This window comes from Cornus florida, unplaced genomic scaffold (genome assembly GCF_030987335.1).
Source record: "Cornus florida cultivar Cherokee Brave unplaced genomic scaffold, ASM3098733v1 CherokeeBrave_3.0.0_Hap2_Chr04, whole genome shotgun sequence".
NCBI lineage: Eukaryota > Viridiplantae > Streptophyta > Magnoliopsida > Cornales > Cornaceae > Cornus > Cornus florida.
The window spans coordinates 77,249,805-77,274,838 of NW_026775574.1; the positions used below are offsets into that span (position 1 = coordinate 77,249,805).

Sequence of the window (25,034 nt, forward strand, 5' to 3'; positions counted from 1 at the left end):
TTCTGGCAACACCAAAGATTGAATACAGAAAAGAGACAAAGGGAAGAAAGAAGAAACTCAGAAGTCAATACAAAGAAAATGTACTTTACTGCGAAGAACTGTCACAAAATATGCGCCTTCAAACATTGTTGTCCCAAGAAGAAAACAGAATGCACAAAGGAATGAGCCTTCAACCAAGAAGGCAAGAAAAATCTGAGATAAACTGGGTTAGATCAGACGGATCCAAAATTCGGGTCGACAAAACGGGTTAGATCTGAACCGGGTCAGGATAGTCTAAAACTGGTTTGGGACAACCATACGCCAGTAGCCAAACACCTCCTTCCTCCAACACAACAAACAGACGGGCGAGCCACAATGGAGCAACGCAACAGCAACAATAAAAGCAGAATCTCTGCCACTCCTAGTCAACAAGACAGAGTAACGATGAAGCCTCACCGCTGCAAACACCGGCCAACAAAATTAGTCGCCGACAAAATCAGTCACAGTGACAACACAACTCGCAACAGCCAACGGCCGACATATCAGAAGTAGCTCGAAGCTAGCAAACACCTTCACCGTCAACGGCAAAGTAACAAAAATGAGCAGTGATGACGATCTGAAATTTCATGATACAAAACAACTATGATGAAGAAGCCCCCACACAGGCAACGACACCCTCTTCACAGCGATGTCAACGAACAATTTTGGGAGGCACCGATTGGTGCTCTGATACCATGTAGAAATTAAAGAGAGAAACGAAGATGGAGGTTGTACAATTCTCATTACTCAACCCTAAACAAAATAGGGGATATTTACAAATATAAGAAAGGCCTATTACATTATGGCCACAAACTATAAGTAATTACAATTTGACCCAACAAACATCTTCTTTTCTGGCTATTTGATGCTAACCAAACGAACCATTAGAGAAATCCTAAACAAGTTGAACAACATTGAGTGTTGTGACCTAATCTTCTCTTTCCTTCGAAATGGAAGTTAGTGTGTTGAGTGTGTTATTTCTATCATATTTTCTTTGACGAGGTGAGCTGCTACAAGTCGATAGAAATTGTTATATACATGGAGTGACCAGATTGTTTGAAGAGGTGCGAAGAGCCAAGTGAAGAATTGAGAGTGAAGAAATAGAGTAAGAGAAAAGAGAGAAGAAAAATATAGTGGTCCAAAGAGTGAGTGTATTTCTCGAGTGTGGAATACCTTTTAGTGATCCATTGAGTGTTGTGAATTAATCATCTCTTTCCTTCGAAATGAAAGTCAACATGTTGAGTGTGTTATTTCTATCATATTTTCTTTTTGTTGCCAATGCATAATTGTTGTGTGATATTGGGCAAATAAATTCCTGACAAGTGGTATCACAGCTGATACAAAGGAATTAATTCATAAAAATACTCTGCGCCACACTAAGTGCAAAAAGCAATTGAATCAGTATGTGAAAACCAATACTACTCTGAGGTGGCCTAGCCTCCCTCCTTAACAAGCTTCTAGCCACACTGTACTGCTGCAACTTTGCATCTTCCTTCTCAGCCAGAAGCTGAACCTACTCATCATTCAACCGATGAGGAACATTCTCTAACCTACTTGTTTTAGCTCCACCTTCTCCTTGATACCCAGAACCCTCATTGAATCAACTACCTCCTTTTGCGAAGTAACCATCGCAGACTCATGAAAGGTCACACCCTGCAAACAAGTATATTCTTTCCTGACCCTGGGCTCTTAACCAAAAAAATATGCATTTCTTAGCTCTCGGTACAAGCTTTCCCTCGTTAACATGAGCATACGCAAGACACCCATATCTTCTCAGATACCTCCTCCGGAGTCTTTCAGTCAATAGGAATTGATGGAGACTGGTTCACCAAAACAAGCTGTAGAAACAGCTTCAACCTAGAACACTTTGTCTAACCTAACATTGGACAACATACATTGTGCCCTCTCGAAATTTTTTTGTTCATCCATTTTGCAACTCTATTTTGTTGTGGTCTTCCTCATTTTGCAGTGTCTCATAATCCCGTGAGCCTTTAAAACTCATTAAATTCTCTGTCACAGAATTCTAAGCCGTTGTCTTTCCTCTTTGACCTGTTTTTCCAGTCTGTTTCTCAATCAAGATCTTCCACAACTTGAACGTGACAAAAGCATCATGCTTGTGCTTCAGATTATGAAACCATACTTTCTGAGATAAATTATCAATCAAAGTCATCATATATCTACCACCACCATGTGAAGCAACCTGAGAGGGACCCCATAGACCAGAATGGATATAATCCACCGTACCCTTGGTCGTGTAAATTCTAGTACTGAACTACATTATGCACTATTTTCCGAAGACAATGCTCATAGAATTCAAGCTTCCCGATTTTCCAACCACCAAGCAGACCTTGCTTACTCAAAACATCCACCCCCCTCTCATGCCTCACATATATGACCAAGCCATATAAACCATGCTTCTTCAATCCCTTCATTGCCACGAGAGCAACTTAAAACCCCGAAGGGAATCCAGTGTACCCAGGGATATCAAATTCTTCATCAATTCTGGTACATGCTTGACATCAGTCAATGTCCTCACTATACTATACTGTCAAGTATCTTGATTCACAATTGTTACGTCTACCTTGATCATTGAATACGAACTCCTCATCATCGGAAGAATCATCGAAATAATCCGCATATGATAGAGGCCTACGTGGATAAACAAGAACATAACCTATATTCGGTTGGTTGAGAGACACATCATCAACGCGAACACGAACAGAACCACGAACCTGGTTGCCACCAATCCCAAAACCAATTGCATCAAACCGTTTTTTAGTTTGCATGGCTGCCCAAGGGGCCTGCACTCTCCGATCAACGTCGCGAGAGCGGTTGCTGCCAATACGATCAATCATCATCAGCCCAAGGTAAATCAAGGCTCTAATACCAACTGACGTAGTGGAAGCGATAAAATCGTTCACAAGGAACGGGTTTACCTTGAATCCACAAGGTGGTGTAGTTTGAATCCACAAACTATAAGAAAATTCGTAAAGAATTCTGAAATATTATTGATGAAAAAGTTATATTCTGATCTTGCAGTACATAAATATTTATAATAAAGAAACCCTAATGATATAAAGAAACCCAGCAGCAAAAAGGAAACTAAAATAAAAATAAGCCTAAAGATAAATTCTCTCTAAAAATCCTGAAGTAAATAGAATAAGAAATCTAATTACTAAAAACTACTGAATATAAAATTTGGTATGAATCCAACTTCGTTAAGGCCTCGAACAAAATTCCCAAAATAATAAGCAGGCATACTATAAAATAATAAAGCGCAATTTCGGAGCCCTAAACGAAGATTTTTAGCGGAAAACCAACATGGCCCACAAGCTAAAGCTAGTGGGTTTTTCTCAATACACGTTTCCACCCAAAAAAACTCTCTAACCGGGTCAAAAACGGACTTGTCAAACTGTTCACCATTCTGTCTAGAATTCTATCCTGCATCATGATGTTAATATCATGTTAATTTATGTACTACATTAGGCCCTTTGTTGTTGATGGAGTATTTACCAATATATGGGATGTTTCAAATCTCTATTCCACATACAGATGCTGCTTATTCTACTTCTACAACTTAGTACAACTGTTCATTGGATGTTTCAAAGCTCTATTCCACAAACTTTATGACAACCTTAGTTCACTTTAATTCATCTCCATTGTTGTTAAGGAAAAGGAAGGGTTCACTTTTCCATAGACTTCATGATCTTTCCTTTCTCTAAATGCCTCGTTTCAATCACCAGTTAGCCGCCAGAAATTCGTGAGTAGTTTCCAGCATCCCTTATAGTCCAACCCCTTCACAATGTGTTCTTTCCCTTTCACATTTATATAAGAACATTTAACATTAGCTTGGCATCCTCGATACCGGAACCCTTTGATTTGGGAACCCAAATCCCCTTCCAAGGATAAACATCCATCTTGAATATGTACCATATAAAGGTGCATACGAGAGACTTCCAATTTTTTCACCCATAAATGTATTTTATTCCAAACAAGGAGCAAAGCTTACAGACAAAGGAAGGATAAGAACCTTCTCAGGATGGGACCTTACATCACACTGAACAATTCTAAAGAATGAACAACATGAAAACAAGAGCATACAAACAGATTTAGTAAATTGATACCCAGAAAATACACAGAGAATCAAAAGGACCAAAACTCTATTGAAGACATAGGCCAACCAAAACCACATAATACTAGAGAGCAAACAGCTGCACCAAAGATCAAGTCTTGATCAAAGAACCCAGATCCTGAAACCAGATACCCATAGGGTCCAACACATTCCAAATGATCTGCTTGGCAGTCTTAGCAGCACTTGGGGAAGCACCACTGTGAAGTGATTGATTTCTGCACCAGCAAATTTGCCAAATGGTCGCTGTAAACACAATTCCCAGTAATTTATAATTCTGATTATTTCTGGTAGATTGATCAACCAACTGATCAAAACTCCTCACAGAAGCCCAATTCCACTGAAAGAAGTCAGTTAACCATTTCCACACTCCCTGAGTAAATGCACAACTGAAGAAAATATGCTCTACTATATTAGAGTACCTCATACAATTATGGCACACAGGCACTACACAGATACCTCTATTCTAAAGTTTAGACAAAGTAGAAATTTTATTTTGAAGACCCAAACAACCTACACAGCTGGTCCACCTACATTCCAAATTAGCTTTGACCAAGATTTTTTAGGGAGTTGGTACCTACACTGCTTCCAAAGGATTTGAAAGAGGCCTTGCCATGTTTCCAGCTGATCTGATCAGGACCTTGAAAATTCTGACTTCAGAAATTAAGTTCCAAATATTCTCACAGCTGCAGCATCACGAAGCTCAGGTTTCTTCCAATAACCATTGAGAATAACTTCACTCAGCAAAGCAGTATTTGAAAGGTCAAATTGTCTATAAATTTTATGGCCAAAAGACTAAGAGGTACCATTCCACCAAAGGTTTAAGAACAGCCTCAAGAGTTTTCCCATTTCCAATTTTAAAATTCACATTTTCAACCATGATTACCTGACTTCCATTAGGTTCTTCCAGAACATAGAATGGTTATGATACAAGGCCATATCCCCCATGTCTAGTAGAAATGAACAAGAGGAGGATGAAACACCAAAACGTTTCTTTTTCTTGTACCTCTGAGACTGTCCCCTACACGGTTCAGCGAGAATTAGTTCCTTTCTCCACAGGTAAAATTATGCATGTAAATAATCTATTTTCCTTGGATCCAAATCTTGTATGCAATTAAATTATGTCATCACTCACTAAAGAAATCAACGGTGTATTCATCTAGTAATAAATACAGATTGGCCCCCGTTGACACCACTCATAGCATCAACTGGACTTAAATTAATTGTCATCTCAATCGCTAGGCCAAAATAGCTTTTCCTCGCCCGCAAAAGCCATCATCGTGATAGAAACATATATGCTATCTTATTAACAATTCCACTAAAGCACACTTTTACACTTCTCCTTTTGGAAAAAAATTGAAATTCCTTTAAATTCTTCATCGAAGGTGATAGCTCCAACGTCAAATTTGACAAAAAAAGAAAAAAGAAAAAAAAAAAAAAGGAATGACAGGCCCTTGGAGTAACATGCACGAAGGCAGGGAGATTTTTGTTAAAATTCTAAATTAACCTCCCTCTTGAATAGATAGATCAGCCAGCCTACCACCCAGGAAAGAAGTTTGTAAGCCAAGAGAGAAATGAGCAGGCCCAACAGCTTGAATTCATAAAGCCCTCAACAAACAATAAGCTCACACTTGTAAATGAAATTAAACCTATATAGAAGTTTGCTTATCAAAAAAAATAAAATTATCCTAGGTGTGCAACTTATTGGTATTCTCCAAATTTCAGTGAAAAGGTTGATGACATCATTGAAATTTCAATTGGTAAGAATGACAAGCCAAACATACCTATAGATAGGCCACAAAAAGAAACCTCCCAAAACATCTGACGAGAATGAGGACCACAAACAACTAAGCAAAAATTTATTTGTGAAAAAAACATAGCTAGTCAGGAAAGGTGCATTCAGTAGTTCAATATTTAAATACCCTTTAACCATGTAGAAGACAAATTAGGTCAATTAACAATCTCGTCTATAGTAGCCCAGATCTCATACATAGCAAATGTTATGCTTAAGAACTTGGAATTATTAATTTAATGTGAAATATATCAGAAGCGATAGATAACCACATAGTACAACCTAAAAGAAAAAAAAATCACACAAATTAATTCACAAAAGAGTACAGACCCTACCTTGCATTGAAGGTTTGTAATTGTAGACCTCAACAAAGTGTCTCCGACTATCAACCTCAACTTTCTAATAAAGTCATCCCGACTCATCTTCTTTTTCTGAGAAATATCAATAAATTTTTTATTTAAAAAAAAACATTTAAAAAGAAAGAAAGAAAGAGAAAAAAAAAATGTCAAGGAAGAATTCAACCCAAACAAGAGAAGGAAACAGATAAAATCTCACTTGACATACCTTGAACACCTCATAATTATAACTAATTAGTTCCATATTTTCAGGGGAAACTTTAGTGGAGATGGCAGCAAACAACACAGGGAATGGCATCCAAGGGGATTTAGGAGTGGTCCTTGTACCAAGATTAGCATCTTGTTTTGGTGTTCTCTCGACTGGAACCTGTTGGAAAGAAAGACAGACAGAATGCCAGATGTTAAACAACAGGGAAAGTTTTGCAACAATAACATCAAATCCTACAAGTCACAGACCAAAGCCATCATTAAGTATCAAGTGAACATCAGATAAACAAGTACTGGTGATGGGACAGAGAAAATGATTGTCCAAACAACTCTAGCACGAACACTCCATGCATGTAAACAATGCACAAACTTCCTTGTGATGGTTAGAATTTCAGAACAGTTCCAGTAAGCAAAGCAGTGAGGGCTGAGATTAACCAGAGCACAGCCTGAAGAAAATACCAGATCAGAGCTTGGTACACCCTCAACCAAACCAAAATGAACTTCAGGCAGGCTGAAGCTCGACAATCAAGCAATTAGTCTTCTGTATTAAGTAACTGTGCTTCAAGCACATGCCTTTTTGACCCAAAAAGAAAAGATATTGCTTTGGTCAATTAACAAGAGTTAGTACCCTAAGCATTTGGATGCAATATACAAATAAGTTTGTGCAAAAGTAATTGCTTTGGTTAATTAACGAGGGTTAGTATCCTAAGCATTTGGATGAAATATACAAATACGTTGTGCAAACGCGAACATAATCATATCGCATTCAGATGTATACACGCTCGCGCGTGCGCATGAGAGAGAGAGAGAGAGAGAGAGAGAGAATGGAAAAGTGGATTTAGTTTAAACACCAAACCACTAATTTACCGCTTAGCTATATTAATCTTAAGATATATAACAAAGACGCGGTATTATAAAGAACATTAAGACGTGGTACTATAAAGTTCCTTGAAATTGAAAAAAACTACCACCATCCCACACCTTATTTTCCACATCCAATTGTTACTGCATTGACATTTATTCCACACATTAAAGCATATCCAAAGTACTCCAACTTCTCACAAAGATCACGTATAGTCCCCATCTTCATATAGGACACCTAGATTATACCAAGAGAAGGGGAGAAGAGAAAACAGAGACCCAGGCAATAAATAAGTCATATTAAGACAAACGAAGAAAATACATCACTAATATTCTTGGTATATAACTAGCAATTAAGTTTTAACTAATAAAGTTCATTAAATTTGAGCAGGAATCAGGCCAACACGCCTGTTAATTCATAGCACCTCCCAGCACTTCACCACCTAATACACATGTTTTACCAACAATATCAAATGCCTTGAAAACGAAAAAGGGAAACCAATCCCTGATGCAACAGGATTTTGCATTTCCGTGCAAGGCCTGTGTCATAAACACTAAGACTTCTCAACATATTCAGACCATTTAACATAATCCCCAAAAAAAAAGGCCAAGCCAGCAGCACTCAAACCCACAATTTAAATCCAGCCTATGGATGCTGAGCTCAGCAAATCATCCTTATGAACCATCAAAGCAGCACATCTAGTTTACTTGGTATTAATAAAACTCATACTTATTATAGATCCTCATTCAAAACTTTGCATTACAAGTCAAGAGAAAAAATAAGAACTAGAAAAAGAACAAAAAAGAAGATGAAAGCACAATGAATTTTTTTTCTGATAAATCAGGGTACTTACTGAATCAGCTGGAGAATCAGCTGGAGATGAACCTAACTGTAACTGAACCTGAGGCCCCTTACAACTAGAGACCCCTGAGACATCAAACTCGCCCTCATTTCCAACCGGAAACCCTGCAGATACAATACAAGTACAAGTGCTCAAGCGCTAAAAAAGAAATCAAACAAACAATAATATATACTAGGTTCAGGTCCAAAGACAAAAAAGAAGGATACAATCTTCTACACAAGACATAGGCCACTATCTCATTGATCCAGGAGATCCATTGAAGCTGCATCCCTCAAATGAAAAAAATCCATAAGCCCAACAGAGGTGATGGAGGAAAACCCTGATTACAATTCCTAGGAACTGAACTGAACTTTCACCATCAAAGTTTATTAGACATTTGAGTTAAACTAATTGGTCTTGGACAATCCAAATTATGTTTGCATGTTGCAATCACATACAGCTTGACTTTATAGCATATATAATATTCGACATAAATACCAGACTTGGCAGGGGAGAATAAATGCATTGACCATCAAACAAATGAGATTTTTTTACGGTAAAATTATCACCTTCAGCATTGGAAGAGACTTTGAAACTAACAACAAACTCTGGGTAAATATGGGTGTTCATATTCATATTCCATACTATATAATGTTTTGGATCTTGAAGATCATCGACTCCACTATCAAAGTCCTCGCTACTGGGATGAAACTGCTTTGATCCAGGCTGAACAAGCTCCATGTTTCCCATTATTACGTGACAGAATACCATGTATCGTACCCCATTTTCGTCAACATCACAATACCTTGCACTGTAGAAAGAAAAAAAAAAAAAAAAAGAAATACAACCCTTTACAAAAGCTACATATTAGAACACAGCTACATATTAGAACACCAAAGAGAGAGGAAGAGAGAGAGAGAGAGAGAGAGAGAGAGATAACAAAGAAAGCAACCAACAATAAAAGTTCCATGGTCCTCAAAAGGCGAGTGGCCAAAAACAGTGCTAAACACGCAAACTGTTGGTAGTAAATAGCAACCACTTAGTCATGTTAAAGATCTACAAAGGGGCAAGCGAATCCAATGGGTTGATCATGTCCAGATCAATGTTTATCAATTCAAATGACCAAATAAGAACATGAATCAAGATGACCCCCATCCCCAGCTAACCATAACCAAAATAAAAGTTAAGATGCTGATATTATTTATTAAAAAAAAAAAAAACATACACACACACACACACAGATATAAACCTTATCATTCTACCAGTATTAGTTAAGATTATACATGTTAGATGCGACCACGTAAAAGGTAGTGGAATATCTGGCAGTGTCAGTAGACACATACATTCTGGTCTTAATCTGCACAAAGATCCAACTAAGCCATGTCCAAATCCAAGAACGACAAGTCATCCTATTATACCGATTTATGTAATATATTACTCTAGTAAAAATGAACAAGGACTAATACCATACCCACAACAGTGCTCTAGCTATACTACTATAATAACCCAAAACTGCACTCACTCCCAACCTTTTTTATGATTTGATTAATCATTTTTGGTAGAATTGGGAAAGAGGGGGGAAATCCCATATAGCACAATATATCAAACAAGTCGCTCTATACATTGATCAAATATGCATCTTCCTCTCCAAGGCCTTGAAAATATACTTTTCATTTTTATTTCCTCGAAAATATTTCACTTTATTTAAATTTTATTTTCATTTTTGGACTAGAGCAACAATGCTATCTGAACATGCTGCAGGCCCCAATGCCTTATACGAATTCTAATCCAAGTTACCTTGAGCCGGACTCAAGTGAGGGAAATCAAACTCAATACTTCCACATTATATTTAGTTCTTTACCAACTCTTCCACTCCCTTGGAATTAGGCTCTAAATAAACTGAGCCATAGGCGAACAGCTCAGACTCGGCCTTGACATAGGTTCGGCTTGTGTTCTAAATGAACCAAGCTTGAACAAAATTATTAGGCTCATTTATTAAACAAGCCAAGATAAGCTCAAACATATATATAATCGGCTCATTCGTTCGTGACCAAGCTCATTTTGGACTGTGTGTGTGTGTGTGTGTGTGTGTGTAATTATATAAAGATATGAGATATGTTTAGCCCAACATATGAAAAGGCCCATTAAATTTTAAATCATCTTACACTCATCAGTTGAGCCCAACAAAATCCAACACAAACAGCTTCATTCCTCTTAATAGTTAAAAACTCACGGGTCAAGCCCATGACTACTACTCTCAAGCCTCAAGCCCATCATATATATTTAATATGTAATCCTAGTCTTATCACCATTTTCAATCCTTACAAACCAATACTAGCCACACCCCAAACAGAAGTTGTGCCTGTGAAGCTTCCCTTGGTTGGCAAGTCGAACACCACTCATCGGTGACCGCAACATCAACTATACTCCATCAACTATACTCCATCAACACTACAACAACTTGAAGGTTAGCTCGCTCGCTCGCTTGCTCTCTCTCTCTCTCTCTCTCTCTCTCTCTCACACACACACACAGAAATCTTGACCATCCAGCATATACACGCATATTAAATATATATATACACACACACACATACACACACGCACAGATTGCGTAAATTTACATTCAAATGAATTTGCTTGAGTCGAACTACTACTACATTCACGAGCCAAGCTTGAACAAGCCACTACACCGCATATTATATATAAACACGGGCACGCGCGCGCACAGATTGTGTAAATTTACATTCAAATGATTTTGCTCGAGTCAAACTACTACTACGTTCACAAGCCACTACACCGCTCAGCTTGACTCATTTTCAATCTTACTTGCGGTTACCCATATTTTACTTTGATGTCATGAGAAGCATGGACAAGCCTAAAAGGTAGAAGTGTCAGACACACAAGTCGGAAACGGCCTGACATGTGGGTTACACGCCAAAAAAGTGTCCGAATATTTTTCTTTTTGAACACATTGCGGAGCTAGGGACACACCCTGAACACGTGAGGAACATGCCTACACACTGCGGAAACAATGTGGACACACCGCCAACACGCGTGTGTGAATAAAAGAGGGTTTTTGAAAGAACAAAAAAACGAAAAGGGTTAAACTATAAAGCATGTACAATTTTTCAAAAAAGGTTAAAATATAAAGTATGTACAATTCTTTGAAAAGTTTCAACAATATGGAGGTCAAAATATTAAAAAAAACACAATGCTTTTTAAATGTAACTTATCAAGCATGAATTTTTATTTTTTTTTGACAAGTATCAAGCATGATCTTTCTATAGTTATTACTGTTTAAAATTCTAAGAGATCACAAAGAAAATGGTAAGAATCTCTCTCTCTCTCTATTTTCAAAAATATATATAGAGTTCAGAAATTATACTTCAGCCCAGACTCTACTTTTTTCTCTTCTGCTGTTGTAGTTTATAATTATTGTAATATGGAATATTTTATTTCTAATATATAAATATATTTATTCTTCCCCGTGATCCATAGATTGAAAAAACAAAAAAAAATCATTAAGGCTAATCTTGATAACTTCCATATCGGAACTCATAATCTTTGAAGCATTGTACTCCGACTGAGTATGCTAGCTCAACAATAGAATCTGACTGAGCCTAAAGCGTAAGTGTATATAGCATTCATAAATCCTATAGCCCTTCAGTAAGCTAAGTAGTATTTTTATTTTTTGGTGGATGTAGCAAGTTCCTCCAAGAAGACAGTTAATCTCCTTTCAGGCAACTGCCATGAGCATTGCAAATATTAAAGAGAGTTTATCTCCTTGCAGGCATATGCTACAAGCACTGCAAAAAATATTTGCACACAACTCCTACAGTTTAAATAAATTTGCAGATAAGGAAAACTCCGACCTAGTGTGAGTGCAGTTTGCAGGTGCGAGATGAACACCAACGCCGTAGGCCGGCTTAAATTTGGATGGTCCGGGGTGCCCAAGCCCATATGTCATAAGGCTAGACACTGCTTCTCCAGAAGAAGGAAGCCAAGCATACTGAACATTTGCATCCCCACGATACTTTTTGGTGATCTCAACCTGCTTCTGGAACATCTCCAACCGAGCTTGCAATATGGTACTTGAACCACAAAATATTTCAACAATACTTGCTTTGGTAAATGAGCTCATGCCCCTGGAAAACATTTCCCGCACACTATTGGAATCCAAAACTCCATGTGCAGAGACCAAGTTTTCTTCTATCCGTTGATTTTGCCCAAACGCCTCACAGACTTTTGCCACAGTTGCTCTGGGAAAACCATCGACTTCTACATCACAATGATTGCGAGTAGGCTGTTTATCAACTTCAATTTGTTTAACAAGAACATTTGACTCGCCACTAGATTCCTTCAACTTAGAAAATTCTGATCCATTTATTTCGATTTCCAGCTTCAGCTCGATATCATGGAACCCATGCGGATCTGAAAACTGGTTCTTGTGATCATTCTCACATCCATGGTAGCAGCTCTTGTGGAGTTCGTCATCATGAGAAAAGATCTCTGGAAAGAAGCAGTTCCCTCCATCATCAATCCACGCGATGGGCTGCTGAAGACCAGTCTTCAGATCCAGCCGCATCATATGCAAAAAGTCAAGCAGAAAAGAATGACCATTATACTCCACCTCAGTGGCTTCCTTTTTCACCTGAAGATCGTTCTTAATTAAACAAACAAAATCCTGAGGAAAATCGGTCCATTTGCCATTCTGATAAAACAACAATCGTTGTGGGGGGCCACTTTTTGTAAAATTTGAATAATTTTGAAGCAAAGATCTTCTAAAATGAGAAAGACAGTCAACAGACTTGATTTTGGTACCATCCAATTTCCTCTGCTTGCCAAGATTATGAATGGAAGAATTCAAGGTGGACTGCAGTGGCAACACCATGCAAGATGCTCCAGGAAAATTTGCTTCACATCGGGTTGGCCGTTTTCTCTTCAAGTCTAGCATAACACGACGGCCATTATCCAATACCTTTGCGAACTTTGTTTCCATTTCTACCCACAGGATCAATCCCTATCCACGGAATGAAAGCCAAAAATTCAAAGATAACCGATATACAACACTCTGTTTTGGATCTGTCTTAGAGAAACAATTCAATTGATGATGACTGGCAAAACCCTGGCCAATAACGACTCCGTTAAAACATACAAGAAATTTTGAAATAAACAAATTCTTGAGATGGTATGTACATAAGTTAGTGATAAATAAGGATCAATTGTTCTCCGCAGATTTAAAACCAAAAGTAAAATATAACAGATAGATAAAACTTAATCTTGGCAATGTCTCAGAGAAACCATGCCATTGACAATTATTGGAAAACCTCAGGCAACAAAAACATATACCAATTAATGATCACTATTAGTTGCAACACAAATAGATGTTGTCAATTCCAATAAAACTTGTCGGTAAACCTTGGAAAAAATTGCAGTAGATTACTTGTACTTAACCCTCCTTTAGGAGAGAGAAAAAACATTCCAACAAGTGGCATCATGAGTGTGATTAAAAATAACAAGCGGACAACAAACAAGATGCTTGATAGAAACGAGCAATGCAATGGTGCTTGGTGCTAATGGCAGAGAAGGACTTGGGTAAAGGGAGTTAGCAGTATAGCAATGGTTGTTAAACGCGCGCCTAGGCTCCAAAAAAACCCCAGTCTCATCAAGGCTCACCTTGAGCGCCTCAACCTACCACAGGCCAGGCTCCTTCAATCAGGCTCACGCTTTTTAGTAGGCTCCAAGCTCAAAAAAGGCATGTCTTGTATTTTTTAATCATTTATTCATTTCAATTTCTTTTTTACTTAATGACTACTAAATTAAAAGGTTCTATATCATATGTTGTATTGTTTAACCTTATGAAATATTTGACAAAATTCATAAATTTATGGTTCACTACTTACATTAACTGCAATTACTCCTTGATTCTGAATATATATAATAATATATGTTTAAACATGCATTATTATATACACGCGCCTTACTTCGATCAGGCTCACGCCTTATAGGGCGCCTTGCGCTTAGGCTCCAAAAGGCCGTTGACGCCTCAAGCCTTTAACAACTATAAATGGCTCTAAATGAGCTAATAGTAGTGATTAAGCTAGAGACATGTGATGATGTGGGGTTTCGGGCACAGAGGGATTGCAGCTATGTAGCACGAACACGGACACGAGATACAGACACGATACGAAACGGATATGTCGACACGTCAAATTTTAAAAACGTAGGACACAGATACGGCGTGGACACGGCTCATAATCATTTAAATTTTTAATATTATACATCTATTCAGTAATAGTATTATAAAACTTTAATTCATTTATAATTTCTATACTAAGAGTTGCTCTGAAATTAATTAGAAAATAAAATTATCTCATTATTGTAATAATTTTTATATCATATATACCATCATTTCATTACTTTGCCATGATAGTATTCATATTATTTTCAAGATTACTGAGTAAACTTGTGTTAGAAATGTCCGATAAATGTCGACGAAGTGTCCGAAATAATAAAATTAATTTTTATTTATGGACACGTATATGACGTGTCGGACTTGTATCCGAGGAGCGTCGGTGTCCGACATGAGTACGGCTCCTTCGTAGAAGTGTCCGTGCTTCCTAGGATTGCAGTGATGCTACCAAACTTGCTAGTAATAGTTATGAGTTGGACCAAAAAGCAGTAACACAGTGCCAAAGATTAAGCAGAAATCTAGATTAGATTTTCTTACGAGCAATATGATGGCTTTACCCAGCAGAAAAAAGTGAAATGTCAACAGACAACCAGTATGCTTATTAATAGTTTACTAAGGACAACAGGGGGGGGGGGGGGGGGGTTCGACACAATGCAGACCAGGGCTACCATTCAAAGTTTAAATGCATTTCAACAACTATGCATTTATCTGCATATCAAATACCAACCTACTTCTATTTGTATTTTCACACATTTTATTGTCTGATCCGGAGCAGATAGGTATTTCAAAGAGAACAATCTAAAAACAGTAATACAATTGTCAATATTTCCTTGTTTGTTTTCTATTGTTTGGTTAATAAATTGCTAACTCAATGAAAGAATACAATTGTCAAACAAAATAAAATGAAAAAAGTGTGACAATTACATTTCCTCACTAGAAAGAAAAAGAAACAGAACTAATTTTATTCTTCTAGTCATTGCAAAGTCTGACAATTACACTCCTATCCACATTAATCCACATTTGATTTCTGTTAGAAGTTATATATATAATAGTGGATCGTTATGTAATTATGTTTAGTTAATAGGCTGTTTGTGTTATTATGTACTTGTAACATATATAAGCCTGCATAGGCTTATTAAGTTTTGTAAGTTGTTTTTATATACAAAGAGAATACGATTTTGCTCTCTGTGTTTCTCTCTTGATTAAGAACATGGTCTCAGAGCACAATGATCATGAGTGTGAGAGTTAGTAGGTGGGTTGGTGGTGAATCACGATTCCAATCGTGATTCAGATCGTGAATGTGGTTTTGATGTCTCTGTCGGCAATTTCTTGTTCACCGTAATCAGATCTGAAGTGTGTTCGTCGTTTCTACCTTCTTCATCGTCACCGGTAGCTCCTCTTTGGTGGTCGTCGTCTCTGGCTTCTTCGTCGTCACCGGCAGAAGCTTCTTCATCTCGATTTGCAGAGGTGAGATTGGTTTTCGGCCGGAAGTTGATTCGGCCGCTGCTCGTGGTTGGGTTGCCGTCGCCTCCGCCGTATTGTTTACCGGAGTTTGTGACAGAGTGAAGAAGAAGACCCGTGTTTGGCAACACGGTTGTGCTATTCCAATCCCGGTTTACTAAACCAGGGATAGTCCAGATCTGGTCCGATTCCAAGATCCGACCCGTACCAGGATCCGATCCACTTCAGGATCCGACCCGGTTTCAAAATCCGACCCGTTACAGACCTGCTTCCAGGTTCGGCCAGAATACAGAATTTTTGTTTTCTCTCCTTTTTCTTCTCTATTTTGCTGGACTCAACATGGCCTCAAGTTCAACTTCAGATTTGCTTTCACCCACGAACAGTCTTAATTCTCCCATGACTTCAGTTAAGCTCAATGGGAAGAATTACATATTGTGGGCCAAATCTGTAGCCATTTTTCTCAAAGGCAGAGGTCTTGGTTCTCATTTGACTAAAGAGAAACTCAAGGCAACTGATACTTCCTTTGATGCATGGGAAAAGGAAGATGCTCAGATCATCTCTGTGATGATAAACAGTATTGAACCCCAAATTAGTTCAACGTTACTTTATTTGGATACAGCCAAGGAGATATGGGATAGATTGCAGCAGTTATATTCTAGGATAGGTAATATCACCCGTGTTTATGAGCTATGTAACAGTACTTCAATCTTGAACAAGGTACTCAAAGTATAGAAGAGTATTATTCCAAAGTTATAGAAGTCTGTGAAGAGCTGAATATGCATCAACCCATCACTGCTAATGTTTGCAGTATACAACAACAGCGTGCGGACTTTAATGTTGTCCGTTTTCTTACTAGTTTATCATCAGCATATGAGCCTTTTCGTGCACAGATTATGAGCAGTCCAACACTTCCATCTCTTGCTCAGGTGTTTTCTCGACTTCAGCGTGCTACACTAGCAAGTGATACCTCAAATTTGAATACTGGACAGAGTGGTGAGCGTTCAGCATTGGTAGTTTCAAAGGGTGAACATAATACTTACCATGGAGGTCGTGGGGGACGCTCCGCCCGTGGTAATCGTGATTCACGTGGAGGACGTGGCCGTGGCAGGGAATTAAGAAAGTGTACTCATTGTGGTCTTTCTAATCATACTGTGAACTTTTGTTGGGACCTTCATGGGAAACCATCTAGTTATGCAAATCAAGTTTCCTCTTCTCCGAATGATGTCGCTTCTGGATCGCACAATGTAGCTGAATCAGATACAGTTCATGTTCCACGGGATGAGTATACTCAGTTTTTGTCTTATAAGCAGGCATCTAATTCATCTTCCACGGCTACCTTTGCCCAGTCAGGTACTGCACACGCATGTCTATTGTCTTCCACTCGCAATCCTTGGATCATAGACACTAGAGCATCTGATCATATGACCGGATGTTCTTCTCTTCTATCTGATTTTCATTCTGTACCTACTTCTCAAAGTGTTACTCTTGCTAATGGTTCATCCATTCAGGTTTCAGGTTTGGGGACAACTCAACTTAGTGATTCATTGTCTCTCTCGTCTGTTTTACATGTTCCGCAGTTTCCTTTTAACTTAATGTCTATCAGTAAGCTTACTAAATCTCTCCAGTGCTCTGTTATATTTGATCCTACTTCTTATGTGTTTCAGGATCTCAAGACGACGAAGAAGATTGGTACGGGACATGAAGCCGGTGGCTTATATTATTTTGATTTCGAACCTTCTCCTGTGGCTCTTCAGTCTTCTCTGTCTCCATTCCAGTGGCACTGTCGCCTTGGTCACCCATCACTTCAAGTTTTGAAGCGTCAAGTTCCTAGTCTTAGTTATTTGAAATTCTTGTCATGTGAAGTTTGTCAACTTAGTTAGCATCATCGCGTGTCTTTCAAGTCTAGGGTTAATAATCGTGTTTCTAGTCCTTTTCATTTGGTTCATTCAGATGTATGGGGTCCAATAAAACATTCTTCAATCAATAAATTTCATTATTTTGTGACATTTGTGGATGACTATTCTCGCCTGACTTGGTTGTTTCTAATGAAAGATCGTTCTAAGTTATTTTTAATTTTTCAAAAATTTCGCAAAGAAATCAAAACTCAATATGGATGTCCAATTCGTATTCTACGTTCTGATAATGCTAAGGAATATTCTTCAACTCCCTTTGATACATATCTTAGGCTTATTATTATGTAAACCTTGTAACATATATAAGCCTACATAGGCTTATTAGGTCTTGGTAATATGTTTTTATATACAAAGAGAATACGATTTTGCTCTCTCTGTTTCTCTCTTGATTAAGAACAATTTCAATTTACAAAATTCCTATATCCTAATCAGTTAGGCACTGTTAACAAATAACAAATATTGGAAAAATCATATTACCAAGACCCTTGCATAGGAATTAGATAAACTTCTTGAGCAAAAGTGGCTAGCATTAAACAGTAAACACACGAGGACACCAACATCCATTGTACTGAACATCCTCTACCATTAGCCAATTGTCAAATCCAGAAGTATATTAGTGAGCACCTGATTGTGAAGGGCTTACATCATAAAATCAATAACAATATGAAATCAATAAATAAATAAATATATACACGTATGAATGTATATATTTATGTTTGCACTTGTGTGCGCGCTTGCAGAAATAAAATTTTGATCCAGTTAAATTATTAGTCACAAAAAACTAATGTCCCTTCAGATACTAAAATCAATAAATGGTTGGAATAACCATGGTAACAAATAAGGCCCAATTTTCATGTTACCTGAAAGCAAGATTTTTCTGCTATCAAATATGCACCTTACCTGAAATGTACAACAGGGAAGACGGGGCTTAAATAAAAGACAAACTGACATATAAAGTAGCTTAAAGATAAGATTGGTATTCTTCTCCTTCACTAGAGGATTGATGAAAAAAGAAACACAATGATTAAAAGGACAACTTATTCACATCTAGAAGGAAACCAACCATGTAAGGCCCTCCGTTTACTTTCTATTTGCCTTAATCATATACTGATACTTGGAAGTGCTTAAGAAAGATGGTGTGTCGTAGCTTAAAAAAAATTTTGTTTAATAGGACCATAATAACTAACCAAAAAGGAGAAAAAAAAATTATGAGTACCTATTTATAAAAACAAGGGGTTTCAAAAATGTACAATTATTATGGTATTGCAATAATGAGTGACACAACAAAACTACGGAAGAGTGATTAAGCAACAACTAAGACTTGAAGTTAACAATTAAAACTATTTACTTAATTTGAAGACAAATGGAAACCGGAAAACGTGTAGAGAAAATAAAAAAGATATCCAAGTGGTTATTATGCATCCAGAGATGACCTATAAGGCGCCTACTAAAAATAAAATGGTGGGTTTTAGGAAGGAAAAAAGAGAGAGAAAGAAGCAGCAGCCACAAATAGATGTATCCACAACATAGAAGGATATGAATGGTGGAATTGTATCTATTGTAACTATTGTAACAACAGTTGCAGGATAAACAAGACAAATTCCAATTAATGAAGGTGCCACGAACTCTTTGCTTCTATAGGTGAAATGACAAAAGCCATTCAGTGTGAAGTTCCATTTTTTGTGCTATTTACTGATGATAGTGCTTCAATTTATGAAACTATAACATGTATATGTACTAAAATAAAGTTAAGTAGGACTAATACATATAAGAAAATTAGAAACACAAATGGGTTGGGTATATTCGCAAAAATCAAGGGTCAAGATAAGCCAAAAACTGAACAATTTCATCAAAAAAAAAAATTTATTTTTACTTATCAAAAAAAAAAAAACTGAAACAATTTCGTTACATAGACTAACTTATTCATAGGGGGGATTTAAAAAGTGAGGGCATACACTGGATAAAATAAATTGCTTTCAAAATAGTGTAATAAATAAATATACCTCCAAAACTGTACAGTAAATTCCATAAAATACTTGCTAGACCATCCAATGTTGTGCGGCTAAGAAACAACATGCCCAAAAATTAAGTGAGCCTGAATTACAAATTTTGAGATGGACAAAAACAAAATCAAATAAGTACTTCAATTAGAGTGCTGAGAAGCATCAATTGGTCAAAAATGACAGAAAATCAACAAAGATAGTTTATTCTTGTACCACAAAGACCAATAGCAACAGCAGTGAGACGGTGAAATAATCCGCATTGACATAACACTAGGGAAAGGAGAAGAGAAAAGCTGACAAAGGTTCAGGGAAAAATGTGATACCGTTAGTTTAAGTAAAGTTACACCTTAAGATACAGCAGAAAGGAAAAAGGATTCACGTAGCCAATTCCCCCCACCCCACCCCAAAACACACACACACACACACACACACACACACACACACACAATAAAAATCAGAAGACGGATTTGTTGAGTACAGAAGAGTTGTATTGGTCTTCAAACATGCTAAAGTAATTTTTTACCTTTTCTCCCAGAATCGTAGGTCCTGTTAAATTTAATTTAAAAAAGAGGAAGATATGGGTAGACATTGGATGAAAAAAAACTTTGGAGTTGACAAATTCAATGATATATTGATACCACATTCATGCAATCAGGGACCAAATCAGGTACTGGTCAATTGCGGTAACATTTCCATGACAGGACAAAACATCAAGTTTCCCTAAATAATCAAAATCAAAATACAAATAGACTTGATTTACAAAAATAACTAGCAATTTAAGTATTTATCAAATGTCATTAGTTACACGTACGGTAGGGGGGGAAAAAATTTTGACAAGACAGAACCTATAGCGAGTAATAACAATATTTTTTATAGAACAATATTCATAAGTGAATTTTTTTTTTTTTTTTTCGGAAGATAAATTCATAAGTGAATTTCATTTCATAAAGAGAACAACAGCATAACGCTACCCATATAACTTTTATCTTGGTGAAAACTGCAAGGGCACAACTACTAATATTCTACACCGCTGGTCATTTAATGTGATATAGATATCCTTATCCCCAAAATTTCCTATCCCATTAGGTCCTGCTTCATTTCACTTAAAGCCATCTAGGAAGAGATAGATAAGAAAAAAAAATACAAGAAAATTCATAAGAAATATTAGGGGCCGCCAATTTAAATAATTTGAATGAAAAAAAAAAAAAAGCAGCACGTATCAAATCAAATACTACCCAATTGTGGTATTTTCCTATGGTGCTACCAAATTGTGATTTGGAAGGAAGGAGAACCACATTGGATCCGTAACCTTATGCAGCTAGCCAATTGTGGAACTATTCCATGGCCTAACCTAAAACCATTAGTAATATTTCTAGATAATAACAACAAAACATATAAATATTCAAGAAAAAGTATCAAAAAAACTCAAGGATTGACTTGCTCTTTATTTGAAAAACAAAAAAATGAAATAAAATAAAATTCTTTAATGGGTCAAACAATTTGGCCGCACCTTTAAGGCACAAAGTAGTACATGAGCATCAGAATCTATTGGTAGAAATAACAGTATTTATGTGAACTTCATATCTGAGTCTTCACCAAGATAGCAAAATGAGATGGATCTACACTAGAAAAACAAAAGGACTGTGAACATTTAGAATCACATTAAGAAAGAAGCAAAAGCAAAATCTTTCAACATGCGAAATTCAAGAAGAATAACAAATAACTTTACGATTGCATCAAAAGAGACAGAATACCTGTTCTAACTTTGAATGAAAAGATACACATAAAAGTTTCTTAAAGGCCATAACACAGATTCCAAATTTAGATGAAAAAATGCATATAAAAGTTTCTTAATAGGACGTATTTTAAAGAAAATTTGTCCCATGCCTCACAGTTACACCAGCCAGCCAACCAATGATGTGATACTGGGTTCTTCTACTTCATCCTTTATTTATTTTACTTATTTTGTTTATTTTATTTTCAGTATATACTTTTACCACTCTTATTTATTCCCTCCCATCAGTCCTTAAGACGCATAGGTTTGATCTTGCTGCAACTCTCCTAGCACCCAAAATCTGCAAGGCTAGGAAATCACATTTTCCTTTTTTCCTTACGCTATTTCCTTATTTTCTTCTTTTCTTATTTTCCTTCCTTTTTTTTTTTTTGGAAAACCAACAACTAGCTATCTCATTTTATTGCACATTTCCAAAAACTGCTTTATTCTACATTTACATGAAACAGCCAGTTACCTAAAGGACAACATAAATAAAGAAGACAAAAGCACTATCAAATGGTGGCAATGGAACGCATCTATCATCAACCATCATGTCTAACTAAACTTGTTTTCCTGCATTCTAGGAGCTGTGGGTCTAACTGCTTGGCTATAGGGATACATAATTATAAGAATTATAAATAAATAAATAAAAGAGAGGTAAAATTAGAATTCTTTGTCTTTCCAGTAACCATGGTAAAAAGAACTCTCATTCCACAAACTTTGACTCCTCAAACACAGGACATGCATCTATATCCAAATTTGTGTTATACGTTCACTAATAGAAGAATTGATGGTAAAAATATGAAGGTCAAAATTTCCAGGTTTTTTAGCAAAGCACATCTTATCACTTTCTCCTGCTATTTCTCCAATGAAATCATCCACATTACCCAAAAGTAAACTCCACATGCTCTAAAGGAAAGTGCAGCGAAAAAAAAAATTGATGAAACATTTCTTTTTGCATTAGCAAGAAACTCACGCACACTCTGGGAAGTAGAGGAGATACCACTATGTTACAGTCTTTGATGGTAACTAATTTCATTTTTCTTAGGTTGTCGGCTGTATGAAGAAAATATATAGAAGATAGAATATTGCACCCTCCTGTTATCACAAGAACTGCCAAAATTTTTGCACCCCTTTAATATATTCTGAGGTACAAGCAAAATGAAATTGGTTCTTCCAATAAGTAGAGGAATATTGGTGGAGCCAGCAAAGAGTGATCCTTTTTATGACGTAAGAGACCACTTCAGAAAAAGAGCTTAGACGGAAGGCTGCTAACATTAATAATTGTTATTTTACTTATTTAAAATTACACGTCTTAAAAAATTGTAAATTTATACAATAATGCTCTACTAACGACCTAAGAAGCACGGACACTTCCACAAAGCGCCGTGTCTGTGTCTGTGTCTGTGTCCGAAACTAACACTACATGGACACTTCTGGACACGTGTCCAACACTTTATGGCCGTGTCAAAATTTAAAAATAATTTTTATTATTTCACACACTTGGCCGACACATCTTGGACACTTCGCCGACACATCTTGGACACTTGGGTAAACACATTTTGGACAATTGACCATCACATATTATATAAAACAAACATATGACATCCTGGAGACAATATTATCAACATACATCAAAGTGTCAAACCTCTTTTTCTTTAGAAATACTAGGGGTGACCAAGGATCGGATTAGGCATCAATCCTAATCCAATCTGGTCCCAATGGATTGGTAAATTTTGAATCCGCCACCAATCCAAATAATGGATCAGATCGGATCCGTGGAATAACAGATCAGATCCACACATTGAAGTTTTCCAAATAGCCCAATATTGTTATTTTTTTACCATGGCACAATAGATAAAATTTCAATTTATCAACATTAATTCATACATTTAAATGATCATTAACTAATACATTCTTAGAAGCCATTAAATGATCATTAACTAATTTTAATTTACACGATCATTAACTAATACGTTCTTAGAATATATATCTCTCTCACGGATCGGGTCGAATTTTTAACAGCCTGGCCCGTAATTCGATCCGTGAACTATGGATTCCAAATTATTGAATCCACCACCAATCCGTGAGTCTAACAATCCGATCCGATCCGAAAGCATCGGACTCGCGGATTGGCGGATCAAATGCCCACCACTAAGAAATACGTCACTGTAATGAACAAAAACATAACCATAACGACATCAAAGTCGGCTATGGTTCTGATTTCTTCAGGAAAGTTATGCTAGTTTGCACCAAAATCTTCTACACCTCTTTCTCCTCTTCATGGTTCTCATATAGAAGACCTTGGTATTTTAATCTCCACCTGTTTTCTTGCCAGTATTATTCTTCACTCTTCCAGACTTCCTTCAACTGGAGCTCCATGTCATCCATAACAGCTTTATCAAATGATACGGACTTTCTTTTAACTTGGCCATCTTATGTTCTATAGTTGCTTTATTTGCCAACCGAAATTCCACTATTTTTGTTTGAACCAATTTTTTTTTTTTTTGAAGTTTTTTATTTTCGCCTCCACACAAGATAACATATCTAATTCTTGCTCGCCTTACCATGCTTCAGTATCATGGAGCCATCTAGCATTGAAATAAAATTAATGGATTCCTTTATGAAGGAGCATTTCAGATTTTGGTCTCAGTTTTGATTGCCAGCTAGTGTGTAGATTCCAGACTGCCTAGTGGGTTGCCCCACCAAGTACTTTGGCAGCTCGCAAGGATTGCAATGGTGGGACACTCGTATCCACTCCTATTTATTATGGCGATGCAGGCTCTCAATAGGCTAATGAGGAGGGTTATTGAAGATGCAAGAAAATGTTATTCTATATTAGGAAAAGATTTTCTCACACTCCAAACAATCTGCCTCTCTTTCCTTTTCTAGCTTCTATTTATAAAGGCTTACACTTGCCCTAATTTCTTACATTTTGCCCCTAGGTTGTAGGTTGGTGGGCCTTCTTCCTTTATGGGGCAGTCCGTTTACACTAACTAGTTGACTAAATACAATTTGGGCCTAAGCTATGGATCTTCTTTTTTTTTATAAGTAAAATGTATTAAAGAGCGTTCAAAAGGGGAACGCGTCCCAAACTATACAAAGACAAAACGAAATCCATGAACTCAAAGAGCCCATGAAGTCAACAATCTCCTCAAGAGAGGAGTAATCTCAGCCCAGTCGGTCGGATCTGTTGGGCTGTATTTGGCCCGGCCCAGACTCGTTCGTATTTCTCAACTCTTCATCTGCCCCTTTAATCTCGCCATAATGATTAGGGCGAGATTAATATGTAATGACGGCGACAAGGGTTGTGATAGGACATCACGGTGTGGGGGGATGTGTACGGGCGAGACGTGCTAGGTGCTTCGGTTTCTGAAACGCCATCATTGCTTTTGACTCCTGACCTCCCCACGTGAACGCCTCAAGCTTCTATAAATAAATTGAAGGTTGCTTTGTCCATCTCTTGTCACTGTCAAGTTCATCCT

The 25,034-nt window shown here is 37.1% G+C and overlaps 1 protein-coding gene across 17 annotated transcripts in view; it reads right to left on the reverse strand.

Moving 5' to 3' along the window:
- Positions 1 to 25,034, reverse strand: part of LOC132303580 (inactive poly [ADP-ribose] polymerase RCD1-like) — a 50,365-nt gene that overhangs the window by 6,090 nt on the left and 19,241 nt on the right. The window contains exons 2-12 of one of the 17 annotated variants that reach the window (XR_009481290.1): positions 21,286 to 21,394; positions 19,989 to 20,068; positions 19,776 to 19,867; positions 18,633 to 18,672; positions 12,078 to 13,330; positions 8,775 to 9,016; positions 8,218 to 8,330; positions 6,504 to 6,662; positions 6,275 to 6,370; positions 5,034 to 5,168; positions 4,729 to 4,833 (exon numbers count right to left, since the gene is read on the reverse strand). Coding sequence is in view for 14 of the 17 variants with exons in the window: in XM_059800880.1 (XP_059656863.1) it covers positions 5,070 to 5,168; positions 6,275 to 6,370; positions 6,504 to 6,662; positions 8,218 to 8,330; positions 8,775 to 9,016; positions 12,078 to 13,204 (1,836 nt within the window). In the remaining 3 variants the exon portion in view is untranslated. Of the gene's footprint in view, positions 1 to 4,728; positions 4,882 to 5,033; positions 5,169 to 6,274; positions 6,371 to 6,503; positions 6,663 to 8,217; positions 8,331 to 8,774; positions 9,017 to 12,077; positions 13,331 to 18,632; positions 18,673 to 19,775; positions 19,868 to 19,988; positions 20,069 to 21,285; positions 21,400 to 25,034 lie in introns of all 17 variants that reach the window. The other 16 variants (XR_009481288.1, XR_009481289.1, XM_059800880.1 and 13 more) reach the window with 16 other exon arrangements.